The following is a 19,533-nucleotide window of genomic DNA, read 5'->3' as shown; positions in this document are numbered from 1 at the left end:
TAGTGGAGATGCTGGAGTTGGTCTCTGGTCCTGAGGGGTCAGTGCAGTGTAGATGTAGTGTTTCAGAGCACTCAGTCTCCATGTGTCAGTACTCCCTCGCTAACATCACATGTCACGTTAGTCTGACTCCCAAGGTTCCCTGACACCAATCTGCTCAGCCATACAACATGCACCACTCATATCATATCTGCCTTGGACCTTCACCTCCACAACCATAAACATGGCAACATAACAAACATAGAAGACAATAAACTGTATATATCCATTATACATGCTCATTCATGCGCATATTTGTGTTTATTAGAATTTGAACTTAAACATGCATTTATGATTCAGCTGTGTTCCTAGTCTTACTGTTCTAGACATGTCCAGCAGTCTCTATCTTTCTCCAGTGTTTAGCTTTAGTTTATATTCGTATTCACTTGAAGTAGTTCTTTTTATGATTGATTATTAAGCAAATACTAATGTGTTTGTAATTCACAACTCATGAAAATTCATAAAATACATAAGTCATTAAATTGGTGTTTTGAAAAATCTGTCTTCCTTGGTTTTGTTGATAATGCATGTATGGATTCATTTAACAGAGTAAAACATCTGAAATGACGTACAGGGGGAATTTGAACCTACAACCTCTTGATCTGCAGTAAAAGGCTCTATTCACTGTGCTACACCCATTCCCATCATTAGGCATATTTGCCTATATTTACTATATAACCCAGTTTACTGACACTCCGATCCGGCTCCCTCCATGGTGAGAGGAAGAGGACAGAGAGACCTCATGGACAACAGAGCATGGTTTATGTTCAACTTTGACTTGCTAATGAAGCTAATCGTTTAACAGTTATGAAGTTTAATCACCTTAATAAATTGATCAGTAAATATTGATTATTCAAGACTAAAGTATGCCTTGAATAGTTTCAATTGTGTTCTGTACACATGTAACCATTTGTTTTGAGTTAATGATTTAAATGAGTCTTCTGATAAGTTATCTAATGTATCTAATTTCCGGATTGTAACCTTTGTGAGTGAGTTGTAAAACAGTATGTATTATGAGCTAGGTGTGCAGCTGTCACAGCTACACAGGCTGTGGTTTCAACCCTTCAAACCCAGATTTTACTCAATGCTGCTCAGCTCACTTGAAAAGCAGTAAAAGTAAGATAAAGGGAACCTTGGAGTGGCGTAACATAGCAGCGCTATCTGGCACCTCTTCCAGATGACCCAGACAGACACCTGCTCTGTGCCTCCCTGGTCTTCAGAGAGGACCTAGTAATGGCAGGATCATAGTTCTTCATCTAGTGTTTCTTAACGTCATCTAGAGTTAAGTCTGCTTTCCCAGCTTCCCCTACAGGTTATGTTATGTACTGCATTTAAATAAAGAGCAGCTTCATGTTAGGATTTATTGACACTTATTTGAGGAGGAATATAAGATACAATTCAACACATTACAACTGTTTAAAAAAATGGAGCTTCCTATAATCAACCGCTGAATATATTACAGGACGTGACAAGGAGGGCTGCTACAACATAGAATATGAAAAAGGCTGCTTATTTCTTGAAATCATTTGCACATTTAAACGTCGCAGTTATACGCTTATTGATCTTTCATTGTTTCCAAGCCGTGTCACTATTCAGTGCTTGCTGACTGGATGACTGGTGCAGAAACCGTCCTGTTGGTGAGGCATCACTGATCTCATGCCCAGGATGAGATTCCGTCTAAAACCTTATTATAGTAAACTAAGTTAAGTTACTGTACCCTGTAGAGGAAGTGGGCCTTCTCAGGGTTGCCAAGGCAACACAGAAGCCCACCTGGGGCTGAGGAGATGGTCTCTGGACTACTGGGACAACCGTGTCAGAGCCTTGCAATATCCTGATGACGAGACGCCCCTGTGAGAGAGACCTGCCCTCAAGCTGCAGCCAGGATGAGTCCTCCCTGAAGCTGCAGCCAGGATGAGTCCTCCCTCAAGCTGCAGCCAGGATGAGTCCTCCCTCAAGCTGCAGCCAGGATGAGTCCTCCCTCAAGCTGCAGCCAGGATGAGTCCTCCCTCAAGCTGCAGCCAGGATGAGTCCTCCCTCAAGCTGCAGCCAGGATGAGTCCTCCCTCAAGCTGCAGCCAGGATGAGTCCTCCCTGAAGCTGCAGCCAGGATGAGTCCTCCCTCAAGCTGCAGCCAGGATGAGTCCTCCCTCAAGATGCAGCCAGGATGAGTCCTCCCTGAAGCTGCAGTCAGGATGAGTCCTCCCTCAAGCTGCAGCCAGGATGAGTCCTCCCTCAAGCTGCAGCCAGGATGAGTCCTCCTTCAAGCTGCTTTACTGAGTCTGTCATAATGACTGGGAGTGGATGTGGCTGGTGTTGAGAGGGCGGTGCAGTAGCACATCCACAGGCCCAGGGGGCAGTCTTCTGATCAGAGTCCAGGCCTCCAGGCGCCTCATCCCCACCACACTCACACCCTGGATCTCCAACACCTCGTCTCCAGGACACACCTTGTTCACTGGGCCTCCTGAAGGGACAGAGGGGGAGGGAGGGGAGGGGAGGGGAGGGAGGGGAGGGAGGACAGGGGAGGGGAGGACAGGGGAGGGGAGGGGAGGGGAGGGGAGGGGAGGGGAGGGGAGGGGAGGGGAGGGAGCTTTGTTTATCTAAACTTCCAGGAATCTCCTAATATCTCCAAGAATGACTGGAGTGTGCAGTTCAGGGCGAAGCTCAATGTGGGCGGGGCTTAATGTTTTGATTGACACTGGGCTCGCAAGTTACACGTCCAAATCACCTACTGTAGCACAGCTCAGTTTATAGCTGTTGTGTTTATATCTTATATTAAAGGGCCAGCTCCACGGATAAACATCTGTCCGGTTTACTAATAGCAAGGCAGCCTGCACTGCAGATCAGCTGGCCACACGTGTGTTAGTGTGTTAGTGTGGTTGTTCTTACCCAGGAAGATCTTCTGGACGCTGAGTGGCCTGTCCCCCAGACTGCAGCCCAGGCCTCCCTCCAGAGTGAAGCCCAGATCTCTGCTGCCCTTCTCCAGTCTCACACATAGCCGCTGGCCTGGGGTACCATTACACACACACACACACACACACAGTCACCCATGCACATACACACACAAACATATACAAACCCATGCACATACACACACACACACACACACAGTCACCCAAGCACATACACACACACACACACATTCACCCATGCACAAACACACACACATATACAAACCCATGCACATACACGCATGCACACACACAAAAACACACACTTAACACACACACACTTTTGCAGTTCTTAGTGTAAACATGGGTTCGGCCCAAGCCTTGGTGTTGTTGCAGTGCTGCCCTCTCACCTGTGTTGGTGGACGGGGTCTGTTTCCGCCCCTGCATGTCTGCTCCAGTCAGACCCTTCACAGGCTTGGAGGCAACGCCCCTCCGCAGCACGACCACGCCCATCCCCAGGGTCCTTGCCTTCCTCAGCGTCCTCAGAGCCTGCCAATGGGCGGAGCCAGACAGCGACGTACCGTTGATTGACAGGACCAGGTCGCCCTCCCTGATGGAGCCTTCCAGAGCCGCCACTCCGGAGGAGAACACCCTGTGGACCTGCAGAGGAGACAGCAGGGAGGGGGGATGTCAGGGCAGCAGGGAGGGGGATGAGGGATGAGGGATGTCAGGGCAGCAGGGAGGGGGATGAGGGATGAGGGATGTCAGGGCAGCAGGGAGGGGGATGAGGGATGTGTGGGCAGCAGGGAGGGGGATGAGGGATGTGTGGGCAGCAGGGAGGGGGATGAGGGATGAGGGATGTCAGGGCAGCAGGGAGGGGGATGAGGGATGAGGGATGTGTGGGCAGCAGGGAGGGGGATGAGGGATGTGTGGGCAGCAGGGAGGGGGATGAGGGATGAGGGATGTCAGGGCAGCAGGGAGGGGGATGAGGGATGAGGGATGTCAGGGCAGCAGGGAGGGGGATGAGGGATGAGGGATGTCAGGGCAGCAGGGAGGGGGATGAGGGATGTGTGGGCAGCAGGGAGGGGGATGAGGGATGTGTGGGCAGCAGGGAGGGGGATGAGGGATGTGTGGGCAGCAGGGAGGGGGATGAGGGATTTCAGGGCAGCAGGGAGGGGGATGAGGGATGAGGGATGTGTGGGCAGCAGGGAGGGGGATGAGGGATGTGTGGGCAGCAGGGAGGGGGATGAGGGATGTGTGGGCAGCAGGGAGGGGGATGAGGGATGTGTGGGCAGCAGGGAGGGGGATGAGGGATTTCAGGGCAGCAGGGAGGGGGATGAGGGATGTGTGGGCAGCAGGGAGGGGGATGAGGGATGTCTGGGGTGACGCTGCGGACTCTGGTGTCAGTCGAGTCTGTTTGACTCACGGTAACAGGCTTGTTCTGATCCTCGCCCCCGGCAACAGTGAAGCCCAGGCCGATGCCCACCTCCTTATGGAGAACCACCACCTGCACGTCCTCATAGTTCTGTACAGGGAGAGAGGGGGAGGAGAAGGGGGGGAGAGGGGGAAGAGGGGGAAGAGGGGGAGGAGAAGGGGGGGAGAGGGGGGAGAGGGGGAAGAGGAGGAAGAGGAGGAGGTTAACCCTAACCACTTCAAATAGAGGGAAGAAGTCTTGGCCGATACTGGGGCCTGGAACGCTGGTTTGAGTAACCTGTACCTGCAGGGTGTCGTCCCCAAGACTCCGAACATCATCCAGCAGCCTGTCCAGCTCCTCGCTGTCCAGGACAGACACACAGGACAGGGCCGACACATCTGAGCTCAGGGAGGCCGAGCGACCGGGCGGCCAGTCCTCCATCTCAGGCTCCGTCTCGTAGTCCACCCCCCCGAAGTTACACAGCTCAGCCAGGCTGGGGGGCACAGGAACAGACACAGACACACAGGGATTGAGAGTGGAAAGGGGAAAATTACTTTAAATGATAAAAAAAATGTTAAAGTATGGGAAATTCACGTTTACTTTTGATTGCTTTGTTTTATCAACCACTCACCTGAGACAGAAACTCCTGCGATCTGATTGGCTCATATTGCTGGTGATGGTTACAGAGGATTCGTCCGAGTCGTAGTTAGAGTCCTCGTCTTTCTCTGTCCCCTCATCATCCTCCTCGTCACAGTCCCATCGCTCGATCTTGCGGTTCAGGCCGGCCACCCACGCGTCCAGGTCTCCCCCGGTGTGAGGGAGGCTGCTGGGGGAGGACAGGGGGAGGGGGGGGACCAGGGAGCCCCTCAACAGGTGGGAGTTGGTCTCCTGGCTGGAGGTGTGAGGCTGGGCTGGGGGGGTGAAGGCAGGGGAGCCCCCCCCCGGGTAGAAGGGGGAGTCCTCCTGGGGGTGGAAGGGGGAGTCCTCCTGGGGGTGGAAGGGGGAGTCGTCCTGGGGGTGGAAGGGGGAGTCCTCCTGGGGGTGGAAGGGGGAGTCCTCCTGGGGGTGGAAGGGGGAGTCGTCCTGGGGGTAGAAGGGGGAGTCTTGGGGGGTATTGGTGGGGGTTTTGTCGTTGTCACTGACTGAAGAAGACAGGTCAGGACTGGGGCTGTGCTGGAGCTCTGCTATCTCAGTACTGTTGCTGTTGTTATTGAAGTTCAACAGCTTGATGGAGGCAGCCTCCTTCCTCCTGCTCCTGCCCTGGAGCCTGATTGGTCTCTCTGGCTCAGCAGGTCGGCTGGAACTGGTCTCATCCACAGGAGAGGCTCTGCGAGGTCTCTCTCTGATTCCTCCACTGAGATGAATCTCCATCTTGTCCTTCAGTTTGGGACATGTACTGGGTCCAACTTCACTCTCCTCTGTTTGACCTCTCTCCTGCACTCTTCCCCCTTCAGCCTCTCTCTCCTTCTCCCTCCTCTCAGCCTCTCTCTCCTTCTCCCTAATCTCAGCCTCTCTCTGTGTCTCCCTCCTCTCAGCCTCTCTCTCAGCCTCTCTCTCCTTCTCCCTCCTCTCAGCCTCTCTCTCCTTCTCCCTCCTCTCAGCCTCTCTCTCCTTCTCCCTCCTCTCAGCCTCTCTCTCCTTCTCCCTCCTCTCAGCCTCTCTCTCCTTCTCCCTCCTCTCAGCCTCTCTCTGTGTCTCCCTCCTCTCAGCCTCTCTCTTAGCCTCTCTCTCCTTCTCCCTTCTCTCATCCTCTCTCTCCTTCTCTTCTCTCTCCCTCCTCTCCAACCTCAGCCCAGTCTCATCTACGGACGCTGACCTCACTGCCCAGCCTCTCTCCTTCACCTTCTCCTTCTCTTCCTCTCCTCTGCCCGGGAGCCCCCCCAGAGCTTTATCTGGAGCGCTCTTCTTCACCTCATTACCCGTTGGTCCTCTCATCCGTTCTCCTCCTGAATCCGCCCCATCCCTCTCCTCCTTCACTCCTTCCCACAGCCCTCTCCTTCCCCCCAGATCCTGACCCCTCCCGGCCTTGCTGGCTCCCTCCCCAGCCTTCCTGCCCAGGTGCTCGGGGACAGAGAAGGCCCGTCTGGGCCTCTGGAAGTCCCTCTGGTTCTTCTGGGTCAGGGTCTCAAACTGCTGGATCTTATTCTTCACACTGGCCACGGAGGGAACCACTAACATCCTCCTGTCACTGGGCTGAGCTGTGCTTCTCTGGGGGCTGGGCTCAAACACATCTTCAGTCATGCTCTCCTCGTGAGCCATGCTCCTGACACATGCCAGGGTCCTGGTGGAGGGGTCAGGGGTCGCTCTGCTGTTCATCTGATTGGTCGAGAGGAGTTTCGACCCCAGGTTGACCCCTGCTGGTTCAGATGTGGAAGTGGCCTCCTTCTCCAGATCTCTCCTGCATGCTGGGCTCCCCGTCCTCTCTCCCACCCCTTCACCCTCCCGGCCCATCCCACCTTTTCGCTCTCCGTTGTTTGTTAGCTCTTTATTCCTCCTTTCCCCCACTCTCTCCTCTCTGTCTCCAGGTGGAGGAGAGATGGATGGATTCCTGAGAGCCCTGGATGGGTCCTCCGCAGAGGGAGGGGGTGAGGGGGTGTATGCAGACCTGTCAGCCCTGCTCGGAGCTGCCACAGAGAGTTTAGCCCTGGCCCTGTCCAGTGACCTGGTGTTGTACTCCAGCACCCCTCTTCTCTGGGCGATCTGCCCCAGCTCAGGAGGCTTCCTCTGGGCTTGGCCCTGCCACTCCGCCCCTGGAGCTCTCTCCCTGCCCGACACTGAAGACCCTGAGGGCGTGACGCCCTGAGGGCTCTGCGCTGTGTCCACACCGTTCTTCTCTTCCCTGAAAAGACGCTTAGGAAAGCCCCCCCCCCCCCTCGCAGGAGCCACTCCTCCACTGGCTGATGGGGGAGGAGTTGGGGATGAAGTCCGTGGTTGACTTCCTGCGCTGGGCGAAGGCTCCGCTCCCGTCCAGCTCTGACAGAGGCCAGTCTTCGATGGGGGCGGAGTACCGCTTGGTCCTGGGGTTCGAGTCCTCTGCTTTCTCAGAACCGTAGAGCCTCTCAATCCTCTCCCAGATGCTCTGACTCCTGGTCCCAGGCGTCCCTGCATCCCTGAGCCCAGACCCAGCCTGGGGTCTCAGCCTGGTGGGCAGGGACTGGACCCCACCAGCCCTCTCCAGAGCCAGGGTTGCCCGACTCAATTCAGCCCCCATCCTCCCTTCCTCCCCCCTCAGACCACAGGGGTCAGAGTTCAAAGCCCTGGACAGCACACGGCCCCCCCCCACCTCCCCCCTCGTCTCCAGACTCTCGGCCCGTCTGAGCGTGGTCCCTCCCCCGCGCACAGAGAACTCTCCGATCTGGCGCCCCTCCTCTTGGCTGGCCCCACCCCCTCGCTCACTCCAACTGGTCAGGTTCAGCTTCCTGCTGTCCGTCACGCCCCCGTCTCCTCCCACCTGCCCCGAGACACCCCCGCTGGCCCCCCCGCTGGCCCCCCGCTCCCCGCCGGGCTCAGCCCCCGCCTCACTCACAGCCCCGTTCGGCCTCCGCTGGCCTGGGGCCGGGGGGGCCAGCGGGGGGGCCAGCGGGGGGGCCCTGTCCTCCCTCAGGGGAAGAAGGCTAGGCCCAGGCTGCGTCTTAGCAGTCATGTTGTCCTTCACGCTGGCCTCTCTCTCTGTCGTCTCCTCTCTGGGGCCCCCTGGGCGGCGCCCCATGCCCCCTCCCCCCCTCCTGCTCCCTGACAGGACCCCCTGTCTGTTTGGGGGCAGGCTATAGCAGGGAGAGCTGGCTGAGAGGAGGGTGAAGGGAAGTCCGGGGCCTGGTCTGCTGAGCTCACACACAGGGCTGGAGGGCAAGTCCATGCTGTGAGCTCTAGAGCACGTGCAGAGTGCACTCAAACAAAGACCAAAGAGAGTGAAGGTGGTGCTTGATATGTCTGTGTTTAGGGCTTCAGTGATCCGTTCAAAATACACACCATGAAAGAAGAAAGACGGCAGTATATCCAGATTCGGTTGCAGGATATGCTGAAGACAGCAAGGTAGATATGTCACTGTGGTCCGACTGTAACCCTGTCCCCTCCGGAGGCCTCCGGCACGCAGGCACAGCTAGAGATCCTCACGCCTGCATTCCAGTGGGACTGCGGGACGACGTGTCCTGCACAAATACTATCTTGTGGTCCCACCTCCAAATCAATCACACGCACACGGCCTGTGTTCTGTCCAGGGTGTTGCTGTGTAGTGAGTCATCAGAAGGGAAGTTTACTGCCATCTGTAACACCAGCATCCACTCCCTACAGGGGAAAAATACTAAATTCAGTTCAGCAGTTCCACCCTCGGGGACAGAATGGGCTGGAATGTTATGATATGTGGAGTGTTGTGATATGTGGAGTGTGGTCATTCTGGTGAAAAAACAGTTCCGCATGGCCAAACTGAATCATATAGTAGTCCGAGAGAAGGACAATGTGTGCTTGCACTCAGGCCACGACTACCAGAGAGGAAGAAGGAGAATCCTGAATGAAATCAGGGACAAGAAGTGAGAATAATAAAATAATCCAATCCCCAAAAACGATTCGATGAAAAGACAGAAGAGTGGGAGAGACAAGAGAGAGAAAACCTCAGACATGGAATTAGAGACAAACAGGGTAGCATTCCTCTCATTCAGTCCTCTCATTCTGTCCACACACACGTTCACAATGAAGAAACTCACACACACACCACTTAAAAATGTCATGAAGGCTGTTTACTCAATCAACATGCTATTGGTGACCCGTCATCCTCAGCCAGACAGCAGCCAAACTGGAAAAACTTATCAAGCAGGTAGTGAAGTCACACAGGGAGAGAACCCCTTCAGGTGCTCTGCAGTCCCTTTGACCTTCAGCTTCTGATAGGATCAACAGAACCAATCAACACGAGTCCCCCATTACTCATCGTTCACACGTATTCAGAGTGGCATTCAAATGACAGTAGAGTTCCAGTGATAGGATCATTGAAGATAACCTGAATAAAGATATCATCAAGGCTTCAGGTCCAAAACCTATGACTCACAAAGCCACCGCTCAGTGGAACATTTAGAACCTGATACTCCAAATGAAGAAGGAAGAACTGCTCAAATAAGTACAAAAGTATTCTGTCCATTTGGTCGTATTGTGTGTATTCGTTGTTTGCTGTTGCAGGGGAGGTAGAGTATCAGTTTACAGAAACACCTGCTCTGCTAGGTTTACAAAGCCGTTCACCTGCGTAACCGTTGGCAACATGGCCCCATTCACGTAAACCCCACATTAGACTCACATGCACACACACACACACACACACACTCACACACAGAAACAAACACACAGAAACAAACACACAGAAACAAACACATACCTTGGGAAAGTCTCAGAGCTGAAGCCGATTCGAACTTGAGCCATGTCAGAGAACCCTGGTACCCCATCCTTAACCTCCACTTCCTCTCTCTCTCTCTCTTTCTATGTCTCTCTGTCTCTCTCTGGCATGATTACTTAATGCATCTGTCCAGTGACGTAAACTTGCCCCGCAGGTTTATCTTCTCATGTCCTTTCATCCCTCCCCCTCTCTCTCCCCCTCTCTTTCTCTCTCCCTCCCTCCCTCCCTCTCCCTCTCTTTCTCACACTTTTTCTGTCTCCTCCTCTCTCCCTCTCTCTCTGTCCTTCTCTCCCACTATCTTTCTCTCTCTCTTTTTCTCCTCCCCCAATCATTGTTGCTGCCTACTTGTTCCTTTTCACAGTGTCATTCCTGACTGGTTCTGTGTTTCACCTACAGACACAATAGGACTTGGAAACACGCACACCTCCACACACACACACACACACACACCTCCACTCACACACCTCCACACACACCTCCACACACACACACACACCACCACACGCACACACCCAGAATGAACATGAAGCCCTTTCAAAATGCATCTCTCAGCCTCCATGTGTGACATCATATCCCGAGGGAGAGCAGATAGGGTTTACATAACAGTGAGAAACCAAAAGACCAAAAAGAAAGAGAGAGGTAGAGAGAGTCACATTGATCCACCTTATCTACCCCTCTCTCCAACACTGGAAGACAGTGAGTCTGCTGCAGTCTGACCAGACAGATAGGCCACCTTCAGTCTCATTCAGTGCGTGCTGGTTGTGCCCTTGCTGTCAGAAGCCACCAACTGGGGATGACTGTCATGTCCAGTCGTCAAAGACTGACGCTGCTGTTGACATGTTTATGTAACTTAACTTGACTGATCAATAAACTAATTATGGGGAAAAAAAGCAACCAACTACTTTCACCCAGACACGCTTGGTTCCATTCTAAGTGCATTCTTAGAGCGCGTCACTGTTCTTAGTAAGATAGGGTACCCTTTTATAGCAAAGATGCTGCCCTTTAACTTGAACCCATCCCACCCTCCAGACTGGGACATGGGGCTAGGTCAGAGGAGGGTGTTATCCCACCCTCCAGACTGGGACATGGGGCTAGGTCAGAGGAGGGTGTTAAGACCCAGAAGAGAGGTAGCCATGACTGTAGTTAGAGTCTCAGACACCGGCACAGTTTGTCTCAATATGAAAGTCAAAATGGTAGGAATCTGAACAACAAGCCATTTAGAAACACACACACACTCTCTTGAAGGAAGTACTTACGTTGGGAAGCTGTTCATGAAGTGTCTGAGTGTTGTGTAGTTGTGCTTCAGGGGGAAGGCTTTCCTGCAGCAGCTCACTGTCATCTGTGACACAGGAACTAGGGTTGTGGTATATCTCTCTCTGCTGTAGCTGGTAGACTGTGGTAAGATTAGCAGTTCCTTTCAATGCTTTGCCACAACGAGGGGTGAAATAACAATAAGATTCAACAGCTGCACAGAAAGTCCAGTTCAGAACCCCGGAATATCTATTTGACCCACACAGAGCTGCTCTCTGTCAAGAACAGATAAAGATCAGTGGCAGTCAAACAGGCTCCTGTCCTGCCAAGCAGTGATTATCTTCAATGCGTGGGGTGAAGAGATGAAGAGAGGTCCAGTGTTCACAACAGAGGCGGCTGACCCAAGCCGATTCACCACCCACCCCTGTCCTGCAGGAAGAATTACTCTCCCTGTGTCTGCTGAGACAAACACGAAGATAAATCATCTTCCAACACACAGACAAACTGCTGCTTTCTGTGTTCATGCTTCAGGGTGTAGGCTACTCAGCACTCACCATCAGGTTCTCATGTGACAAACTCGCGGGCCACATGGGGGCATTTTTAGCCATGCCGTAGGTTTCGCGGTTTCTACTTCTTACATTTCCAAGACAGGCTCGTTACTTTACATTTAATCTGTATTTGGTGGCATGATCTCTTTTTCTCCTCTCCTTTCACTGTATGTGGAAAAAAAAGAACTAGAAACGTTTTGGTGTCGTGTTGGGTGTGAAAAAAGCGTTCAAAAAAGTTGGATATAAAAAACGTTTTTAAAGGTTGATTTTGTTTTCTTTTTTTTTCTTCTCGAAAAAAAAGAAAGGTTAAAAAAATCCCCAAAAAGGTTGCATCATGAGTAGCCTACTTGATGAAGACTCTAATATACTCTACTGTACTCTGCTTCAATCTACTCTGTTTAGGCTTCTCTGTTCTCCTCTCCCCTAGTACTGTACTTCTAATTGAGTGAAAGATGTGTGTACTATTGCCATCTCTGCATATTGGGATTTCAAGTTGTTTCTGTTCAGTACAGTTCTGGCAGTAGGGCTGCTTTACTTCGTACAGCAGTTGGCGACAGAAGCGTTGTTTCCTGAATCCGTCGGCGATCCCTCCTTTTCAGCTGTACATGACGTAATCAACCCGGATGTCAACAAAATGTTTAGAGTTTAGTGGCGCGCCGCTGCCAGGGACCTGTTGGCCAGAAAACGATATATTTTAGGATAAATTATGAAACTAATGCGGTCTAATCTTTGCGCCTAATGAAAGCAAACTAAACAACGTCCTACTGCGTGCTTTCAAAAAAGTGCAACAACAAGGAGTTTCAACATGACGACGTCTCCGTCAAACAAGGTCAATGTTGTGCTTGTCATGGCCTACGGAAGTCTAGTAAGTGTTGAACGATGTTGTTTAATGTTCGAAATATTAGGAAAATACGATATTTAGGTGTACACGACATAGACATAAGCTACCTTTCAGTCTAGCTTTTAGTGTAGCCCGTTGCTATGTCACCTTACCTCAGCGTTTGTGAACTACGTCTGATATTTCTGTACCTGCTATGGTGTCTGTGTTGTGTCTGTGTTGTGTCTGTGTTGTGTGGTGTCTGTGTTGTGTCTGTGTTGTGTCTGTGTCTGTGTGGTGTCTGTGTCTGTGTGGTGTCTGTGTGGTGTCTGTGTGGTGCCTGTGTGGTGTCTGTGTGGTGTCTGTGTGGTGCCTGTGTGGTGCCTGTGTGGTGTCTGTGTGGTGTCTGTGTCTGTGTGGTGTGCCAGGTGTTCGTGCTGCTGTTCATCTTTGTGAAGAGGCAGATCATGCGCTTTGCTATGAGGTCCCGCAGAGGACCACATGTGCCCCTTGGTCACAACGCACCAAAGGTCAGGTGCACACATACACACAGACACTGTCCAGGGTCGATGTTTGCAGGAGTGTGTTTAAAATTAAAATGGTTCTGCTTTGCCCTATGCTGTAGGACCTAAAGCAGGAGATTGACTCGCGCCTTTCTAAGGTCCAGGAGATCCGCTTCGAGCCACGTCTGCTGTCTGCTGATGATGACCGGCTACAACACGGCGGTGAGATGCTTCTACACTCACGCTGGAACACAGGCACCTGCAGTACACTGCATGCTGTGGAAGAAGGGCTGTGTTCATGTGTGTGTGTGTGTGTGTGTGTGTGTGTGTGTGTGTGTGATGTGTTTACAGGATGCTATGACTACCTCTACCGGATGAGAGTGCTGGATGCCATCAGAGACTGTGGTAAGTTCTCTCTACTGTAGTACTCTACCGCCAGAACCAGACAGCACCCCTTTGTGTTAGAACAACTTGTGCTGCTGCTCTCTCTTAGACATCTCGTTCCGTGATCTGGGAGGAACTCCCACAGCTGTGACAGGAAGGAGGTTCAGAACCTGGCTGTTAGAACTCCGGAACTCCAGTTCTGTGTTCCGTAACAGAAGCAGTTCCCTGGTAGACACACTGCTGGAGGGATACCATAACGCTCGTCACGGCACTGGGGTCAGTCACAGAGAGAGAGAGTGTGTGTGTGTGTGTAAGGGAGAGAAGAAGACATTGGAGGGGACATGAATCAATGAGACCAGTGTGTAACAGCAGTCTGTGTGCAGGTGTTTGGAGAAGCAGAGTTTGTTCAATACCAGGACGCTCTGACTGAGCTGGCCACCCTGTGAGTAACTACACCACCAACAACACTTTCACTTCCTGTTTTCAAATTCTGTTACATTACACACATTCATAGCATAGAAGTTCACCTGTGTTTGCCATGTGTTAGCGTGAAGACCCAGGCCAGCTCGGCAGCTGTGACCCAGCATCACCAGGCTGCTGCTAAAGACCTGACCAGCCCTCCAGACCCTCCCCCCTCCACCCCCCCCCAGGTCACCTACCTCCAGTCGGCAGGGCAACGCAGCAAGCGTCCCAAACACTTCTTGGAACTCAAGAACTTCACAGACAACTATAACACTCTGGAAAGCACGTGGACATAGAGGGGGACAGGTCTGGGGGACAGGTCTGGGGGACAGGTCTGGGGGAACTCTGAATGCCAGTATTACAATAGTTATGGTCATAGCTATGGTGCCTTAGAATACAGAATCACTGCCTATCAAAGCCTAACATTGATTATAGAGTGCCCTTGATTGAGATATATTTGACCTTCAGCTGTATTGAGAGCAGGTGAACACAACACTGTGTAGATAGAAGATGTTGGACATGTGATGGTTCTGTCTGACCGAGACAAGGTTAGAGAGATGCAGCTATGCAACGAGACAATCAGTGTGTGTATAACTTCATATGTCTGTAGACTTTGTTCATATGCTCTTATGCCATGCTACATGCATGTTACAGACATGCTACTGTATGAACCAATGTAACACTAGACCAGTATTACTGTTGACTGTCACCATGCCTGAGGTCTGAAGGTGTCTGTCACCGTGCCTACGGTCTGAAGGTGTCTGTCACTGTGCCTACGGTCTGAAGGTGTCTGTCACCGTGCCTGAGGTCTGAAGGTGTCTGTCACCGTGCCTATGGTCTGAAGGTGTCTGTCACCGTGCCTACGGTCTGAAGGTGTCTGTCACCGTGCCTGAGCTGCAGCAGTAAAACCATTGCACTGTGTGGCACTTTGTAAGGTGGTTAAACTGTCCGATATCATCTCAGTTCAACTGAAGCCATAACGAGCCACAAGAGGAGCTTTTTAGACTTTATTTTATTTTTAATATTACTATTCTTAAAGAAAATGAAATTATGAATTTGAATAACTAAGTGCTATTTGTTTTCAGTGAACTCATTCAATGCAATTTAAATGTATTAATTCCTGCCGTGCAAGGTGAGAGAGTAAGTGTGTATATCCTTTGCTGAGGTAGCCTAGCAACAGGCAGGTTGCCAGGCTGAATTTGTATGATGTACAGTTCTGTGATCAGAACAACACAACAGTTACAAATGTAATACTGTAATACGAGGTGTCAAATGAGAGGTATCATTCCAATAAAGGGTTAACTCTGGGATGTTTTTTTTTTAACATGTTTTTATTCAAGAAAGTTAAGATGATACAGATCCATTCATTTAGGTACAGTGTCTTGATTTCTGTTTTCTTATTTAAGAACCAATCCCATCCACACCACCCACATCTTTGACTGTCATGGCATGTCCGAGAAGTATGAGATCTCGTTAAATAGTCTGGTATAAACATATACATACATATATATGTGTGACACACACTGTGTGTATATGGGTCTGTGTGCTTTTGAAGAGTTGCATCACCATGACAAAGATGTTTTTTTAGGTGCAGGTCAGTACATGACCAGCAGATGGCACAATGTCACCACTTAGCCTAAATTGAAACCGCTCAACACTTCACTACTAAACAACTGAGCTAAGTATAGATATACAAACGGGCTGATCTAGACGACTCATGTTTGTATATACCATGGCATGTGAGTGCCTGAGGTTAGAGCTGTACTGTGTTCCTTAAGTACATTTGGAAGGTTTACTGGATCCGAGTGTTCAAACAAGTTTAGTCAATCTCTGTCACATAAATAGTTATTTATTTTCCCATACTAAGTAGTCCCTCGATCTATGCACTATATGTCTCCAGTGTTGTGCACGTTACCTCTCATGAAGCTTCAAAGTTCAGTTCATACAAGTAAATATGAATTGTTCACGTTAATAGTTCACCATTTAAATTCTGAATGCGTTCATAGTTCATTTTCATAGTTTTAATGTGGAAAGTGAGAATTAAAGACTTAACTTTTTTTTTTTAACACTTAGATGCGTGAGTGAATTCTATATTTCCGACGCTCCCACCAGAGTGAGTTATTTTTCCAAAACGGAAGCTAGCCAGCTTTAATTAGCTTCCAACCTAGCCTTGCTTGTTCGGTCTACATGTGTGTGCAATGAATCAAGGCTAACGTATTGCGAAGTCGTGTTAATTGGTTTAGGTTAGGCTACATAGCGAACATTTTACGGGCTCTGAGGTTACATGGTGTAAGCATTCGATTTAGACAGCATTTGTCCTCAGGAAAGGAAAACATTGTGTAACGTTTTAGCTAGCTAGACCTCAGATAATAAGAACGTGTTCACCGTTCAATTCATTATTTGTCATAAAGTTTCGCTCAGTTCATCGTTCTCATAAGAATGAACGTGTTCAATGAACACAGTTTCAGTGTCAAAATGTTCGTCTTATAACGAATGTTGCACAGTTTAAGCATAATTGCAGTTTTTGTGACGAAAAGTGAAGCTAACGATAGCTAACTAACTAGCCACAGTCACAAACGTCACAAACCTGCTGCGACTACCTCATCACTTCAGTAGGTCGTTTCTAGAAGACAGCTAGCTAGCTAACACTACTCAAATACAGCTGCAGAAACGAAGTTACTTACCGGTCCGGGGGTCAGGTCTGAAGCTAGGAGCAAAACGGAGCACAGTCGGCTTCTCCAGGTGAGCAAAATGGTACCATATGGCTGCTGCTATGTGTTCTTATGTAGCTGATAGATATCCAGTTTTCAAAGCACCGGGTGTACCAGCTAGCCAGTTAGTGCTAGCTAATAACTTAATACTTATCTTAATGGATTTTGAGGGGTATAGCTCCATAGACCTCCATTCATTCTGCACTCGCTCGTTAGTGCCCCCAGAGTGGAACTGCAACCAGTTCAGAACCTGGAAGTTTTTCCGAGAGTCGCAGTTCTCCCCATATTAAACATGATTTAACTTTTCGAATTTGAGCAACCTTAATTTCCAAACCTTGAATTTTGGTATTTTTTCCCCTTCTTTTATGGAAATGAATTAATATTTTAAAGAGGTGAATTCAAAACCAACAAATTCAGTGGTGTTTAAATTTCAATGTGAAGTATTCAATGCCTTTTAAAATTCAAAACACTGTCACTGATTGGCTTCCATATCTTTCAGGCTGTTTGAAAGGTGAGATATCCCATCGCCCGCCCCCTTCTCATGATCAAATCAAATCAAATGTATTTGTATAGCCCTTTTTACACGCAAGCATGTCACAGAGGGCTTCACATGCGCCCATAGAACTGCCCCTCAATGATAGCTTGCAGAGTGAATTAATGGATTATACACCGGCTACAACTACAATAAACTATTTTATTTGAACGTCCCCCCCAAAAATGAATAAAGCAGTCATCATTTTAATCAATTTATTTAAATAATCAAAACACACATAGCTTGTAAAGAAATTAATAACACAAACACACTAACTTCAATGATATTTCTCTAATCATGTCCACATAAATAGAACAGAACAATGTCATGAAATGTTAGGCGAAATGTAAGGAAAAGCATTGAACAGAATATTAACATGATATTAATATATAACAAATATGTAAAACATCCATGGATGGTGGATGACACTTCCATAAACTGAAACCCATTCCCACTGTGACACAACGCTGTGCAACATGAGAGGAACATGTTTGTCAAACTTTATCATCACGACCACCATTCTCACCTTCATTTACTTTTGCTGAGCGGCACGCATATTCTCATTAGTACTGATGTCACTTTATCTAGTTAAGTTTGTAACATCACAAGCAGACCATGAGCTACAAGTTGAGATATAAGAACATAGACCTTCACTCAGACTTCACACAACACACAGGGGGTTGAAGGTCACAGATATGTATTTACAGTGGGGCAAACGACAGTGATACAGTATCACCTTTACATTTCAGGGGTCACATCATAATGTTTGTAAGTGGAGAGGAGCAGGAACTACCTGGGTCATTGGGTTACAGACACAATACATTTACATTTGAAATCCTATCTTTTTTTTTGCCTGGTTTCCAACTGTCCTAGAATAGACAGAACAAACTGTCACTCTCAACATCCCCTTCGACACAGATCCAATTCCAGACTCCTCTGCCAACTTCCTGTCACCTGACATCCTGCTGTGTTTCATGGCAGTGCTTCTCAAAAAGCACCCACGCGTTGCATAGTGTCCCCCCAAATGGAGGGATGTGTCCGTGTAGGCTCAGGGTGAGACCCTGTCCATGCTGGGGCCTAGGATCTACAGACGGGGATTGCGGTGGTGATTGTGGTATGCTGTTGTGGTCTGGTTACAGTCCACTGTTGCTGTTGCGTTGCAGGTTGGGCGTTGAGCATTTTCTAGTTCCTAGTACCTCCTAATCTCTCTGTCTCTTTCTAAGCCTCACTCTCTCTCTCCCTCACTGGTTCACTTGTTCCAGCTCAGGACTTTATCTCGATGACTTTGATAAACGGAAGCGGTTTACTGGACGAGGTGGAGGGCTTGAGTGGTTTGCTGTAAGAGAGAGAGGAGGAGGGAGGTGTGGGAGAGGTGAGAGGGGGGAGGGAGAGGGAGGTGTGGGAGAGAGGGGAAGGGGATGGGGGAGGAAGGTGTGGGAGAGAGGGAGACCAGAGATCAGAAGGTGAAATAATGTCACTGGCCATCTCTTCTTAAAAAACAGAATGATCACACATAGGAGCTGTGAGTTTCCAGTTTGTGTGTGTAGGGTTGTGTAAGGCCGCACACGGTCCACATAACAGAATGGGGTCCCAGGTGTGAGGTGACTTTGAGACCAGGTGCATGTTTGTGTGTGTAATAGTAATGTCTGTGTACAGTGGGGAGGTGTGCAGTTAGTTGATGAGATGAGTGTTCTTGTGTGTGTTTACCTGTAAACAATCTGGGCATTGCGGTCTGAGAGGTATGAGTTTGACCTTTGACCTCCCATGAAGTAGTCCATCTGATCATGCATCTCCCGGTTCTACACACAAAGGGTAAATCAATCAGTATAAAGACTACAACTCCCAGAGATCCCCAAGCAGTGGCCTTAAAGACTACATATCAGAGAAGACTCCAGAGGATCTATGCTGACCTCAGCCTCCAGGAAGGCAACCTTCTCCTCCAGCTCTCTGATCACCCGGTCTCTCTCCTGGATCACCATGCGAGAGTTCTGGAGCTGTATACACACAAATACATATTAATATATAAAGAAACGTGTACGATTAGTGAATTTTACTGTGATGAAAATGTGTGTGTGTGTGTGTGTGTGTGTGTGTGTGAGAGAGAGAGACGCTCACCTGTTCGATCATGTGTCTGACTTTCCTCTGCTGACTCTTGAGCATGTCGTCCAGATGATGAATCTTCTCTTTCAGGATGGCCAGCTCCTTCTCTAGATGTTCAGACCTACACACACACAATGTTACTAAACTATAATACAAAAATGGTGTGTATGTGTTTGTATGTGAGAGTGAGCAAGTGTGTGTGTGTGTGTACGTATGTGAGTGAGTGTGTGTGTTGGCTGACCTCTTGTCTTCTGGCCTGCCCTCCTCCCTGATCTTGCGTAGTTCTCTCAGCTCCTCCTCGCGGTTCCTCAGCGTGTCCCGCAGGGCGGCGCTCTCCTGCTCCATGCCCCCCAGCAGCCTCTGCAGCTCGTCCAGACGCCGGTCCTTCCTCTCACTCACCTCCTCCACGCCACGCAGCTTCTCCCCCTGCTCCCCCAGACGCTGCCTCAGGTCACTGCCCTCCGCCTGCAGGGAGGGGGGAGAGGAGGGAGAAGGAAGGAAGGAGGAGATG

The 19,533-nt window shown here is 49.8% G+C and overlaps 4 protein-coding genes across 5 annotated transcripts in view; 1 reads left to right on the top strand and 3 right to left on the bottom strand.

Moving 5' to 3' along the window:
- Positions 1-286: 286 nt before the first annotated feature.
- si:dkey-92i15.4 (pro-interleukin-16) lies at positions 287-6,788 on the bottom strand. The gene is made up of 7 exons (XM_047050106.1): positions 6,353-6,788; positions 4,969-5,617; positions 4,641-4,830; positions 4,350-4,448; positions 3,334-3,583; positions 2,922-3,038; positions 287-2,496 (listed from the first exon to the last, which is right to left on the bottom strand). Exons 1-7 carry the CDS (start codon positions 6,786-6,788, stop codon positions 2,318-2,320), a joined length of 1,920 nt encoding a protein of 639 aa, XP_046906062.1. The 3' UTR covers positions 287-2,317.
- On the bottom strand, positions 6,198-11,805 carry LOC124487802. 2 transcript variants are annotated; one of them, XM_047050137.1, is made up of 3 exons: positions 10,971-11,805; positions 7,929-8,621; positions 6,198-7,814 (listed from the first exon to the last, which is right to left on the bottom strand). In XM_047050137.1, exons 2-3 carry the CDS (start codon positions 8,191-8,193, stop codon positions 7,189-7,191), a joined length of 891 nt encoding a protein of 296 aa, XP_046906093.1. In that variant the 5' UTR covers positions 8,194-8,621; positions 10,971-11,805; the 3' UTR covers positions 6,198-7,188. The 2 variants fall into 2 exon arrangements, with proteins under 2 accessions (XP_046906093.1, XP_046906092.1); XM_047050136.1 differs by lacking the exon at positions 10,971-11,805 and adding an exon at positions 9,697-9,917.
- An 88-nt stretch (positions 11,806-11,893) lies between these two features.
- cunh1orf43 (chromosome unknown C1orf43 homolog) lies at positions 11,894-14,987 on the top strand. Its single transcript, XM_047050143.1, has 7 exons — positions 11,894-12,378; positions 12,759-12,860; positions 12,956-13,055; positions 13,185-13,238; positions 13,327-13,493; positions 13,601-13,659; positions 13,765-14,987. The coding sequence occupies exons 1-7, from the start codon at positions 12,319-12,321 to the stop codon at positions 13,973-13,975; spliced, it is 753 nt and encodes a 250-aa protein (XP_046906099.1). The 5' UTR covers positions 11,894-12,318; the 3' UTR covers positions 13,976-14,987.
- Positions 14,988-17,123: 2,136 nt separating this feature from the next.
- tuft1a (tuftelin 1a) overlaps positions 17,124-19,533 on the bottom strand; it is a 6,605-nt gene continuing 4,195 nt past the window's right edge. The window contains exons 7-11 of the mRNA XM_047050204.1: positions 19,264-19,487; positions 19,038-19,143; positions 18,833-18,916; positions 18,630-18,721; positions 17,124-18,258 (exon numbers count right to left, since the gene is read on the bottom strand). Of these exons, the coding sequence (XP_046906160.1) occupies positions 18,186-18,258; positions 18,630-18,721; positions 18,833-18,916; positions 19,038-19,143; positions 19,264-19,487 (579 nt within the window). The 3' untranslated portion in view covers positions 17,124-18,185. The remainder of the gene's footprint in view (positions 18,259-18,629; positions 18,722-18,832; positions 18,917-19,037; positions 19,144-19,263; positions 19,488-19,533) is intronic.

Source organism: Hypomesus transpacificus, unplaced genomic scaffold, assembly GCF_021917145.1.
Source record: "Hypomesus transpacificus isolate Combined female unplaced genomic scaffold, fHypTra1 scaffold_101, whole genome shotgun sequence".
Taxonomy (NCBI): domain Eukaryota; kingdom Metazoa; phylum Chordata; class Actinopteri; order Osmeriformes; family Osmeridae; genus Hypomesus; species Hypomesus transpacificus.
Note: the sequence above shows the minus strand (reverse complement) of the source record. Positions and strands in the feature narration are given on the sequence as shown.

What these genes read in the sequence shown, in the direction of transcription:
- si:dkey-92i15.4 (XM_047050106.1), bottom strand. Translation starts at nt 6,788, where the DNA reads ATGGGCCGGGAGGGTGAAGGGGTGGGAGAGAGGACGGGGAGCCCAGCA. An exon ending in CGCAGGAGTTTCTGTCTCAG is followed by an intron (nt 4,831 to 4,968) that starts GTGAGTGGTTGA and finishes TGTGCCCCCCAG; the next exon opens with CCTGGCTGAGCTGTGTAACT. An exon ending in TTGGGGACGACACCCTGCAG is followed by an intron (nt 4,449 to 4,640) that starts GTACAGGTTACT and finishes CTCCCTGTACAG; the next exon opens with AACTATGAGGACGTGCAGGT.
- LOC124487802 (XM_047050137.1), bottom strand. Translation starts at nt 8,193, where the DNA reads ATGGACTTGCCCTCCAGCCCTGTGTGTGAGCTCAGCAGACCAGGCCCC. An exon ending in TCTTCCCCTGAGGGAGGACA is followed by an intron (nt 7,815 to 7,928) that starts GGGCCCCCCCGC and finishes GGGCCAGCGGGG; the next exon opens with GGGCCAGCGGGGGTGTCTCG.
- cunh1orf43 (XM_047050143.1), top strand. Translation starts at nt 12,319, where the DNA reads ATGACGACGTCTCCGTCAAACAAGGTCAATGTTGTGCTTGTCATGGCC. An exon ending in TTGGTCACAACGCACCAAAG is followed by an intron (nt 12,861 to 12,955) that starts GTCAGGTGCACA and finishes CCTATGCTGTAG; the next exon opens with GACCTAAAGCAGGAGATTGA. An exon ending in GGATGCCATCAGAGACTGTG is followed by an intron (nt 13,239 to 13,326) that starts GTAAGTTCTCTC and finishes GCTCTCTCTTAG; the next exon opens with ACATCTCGTTCCGTGATCTG.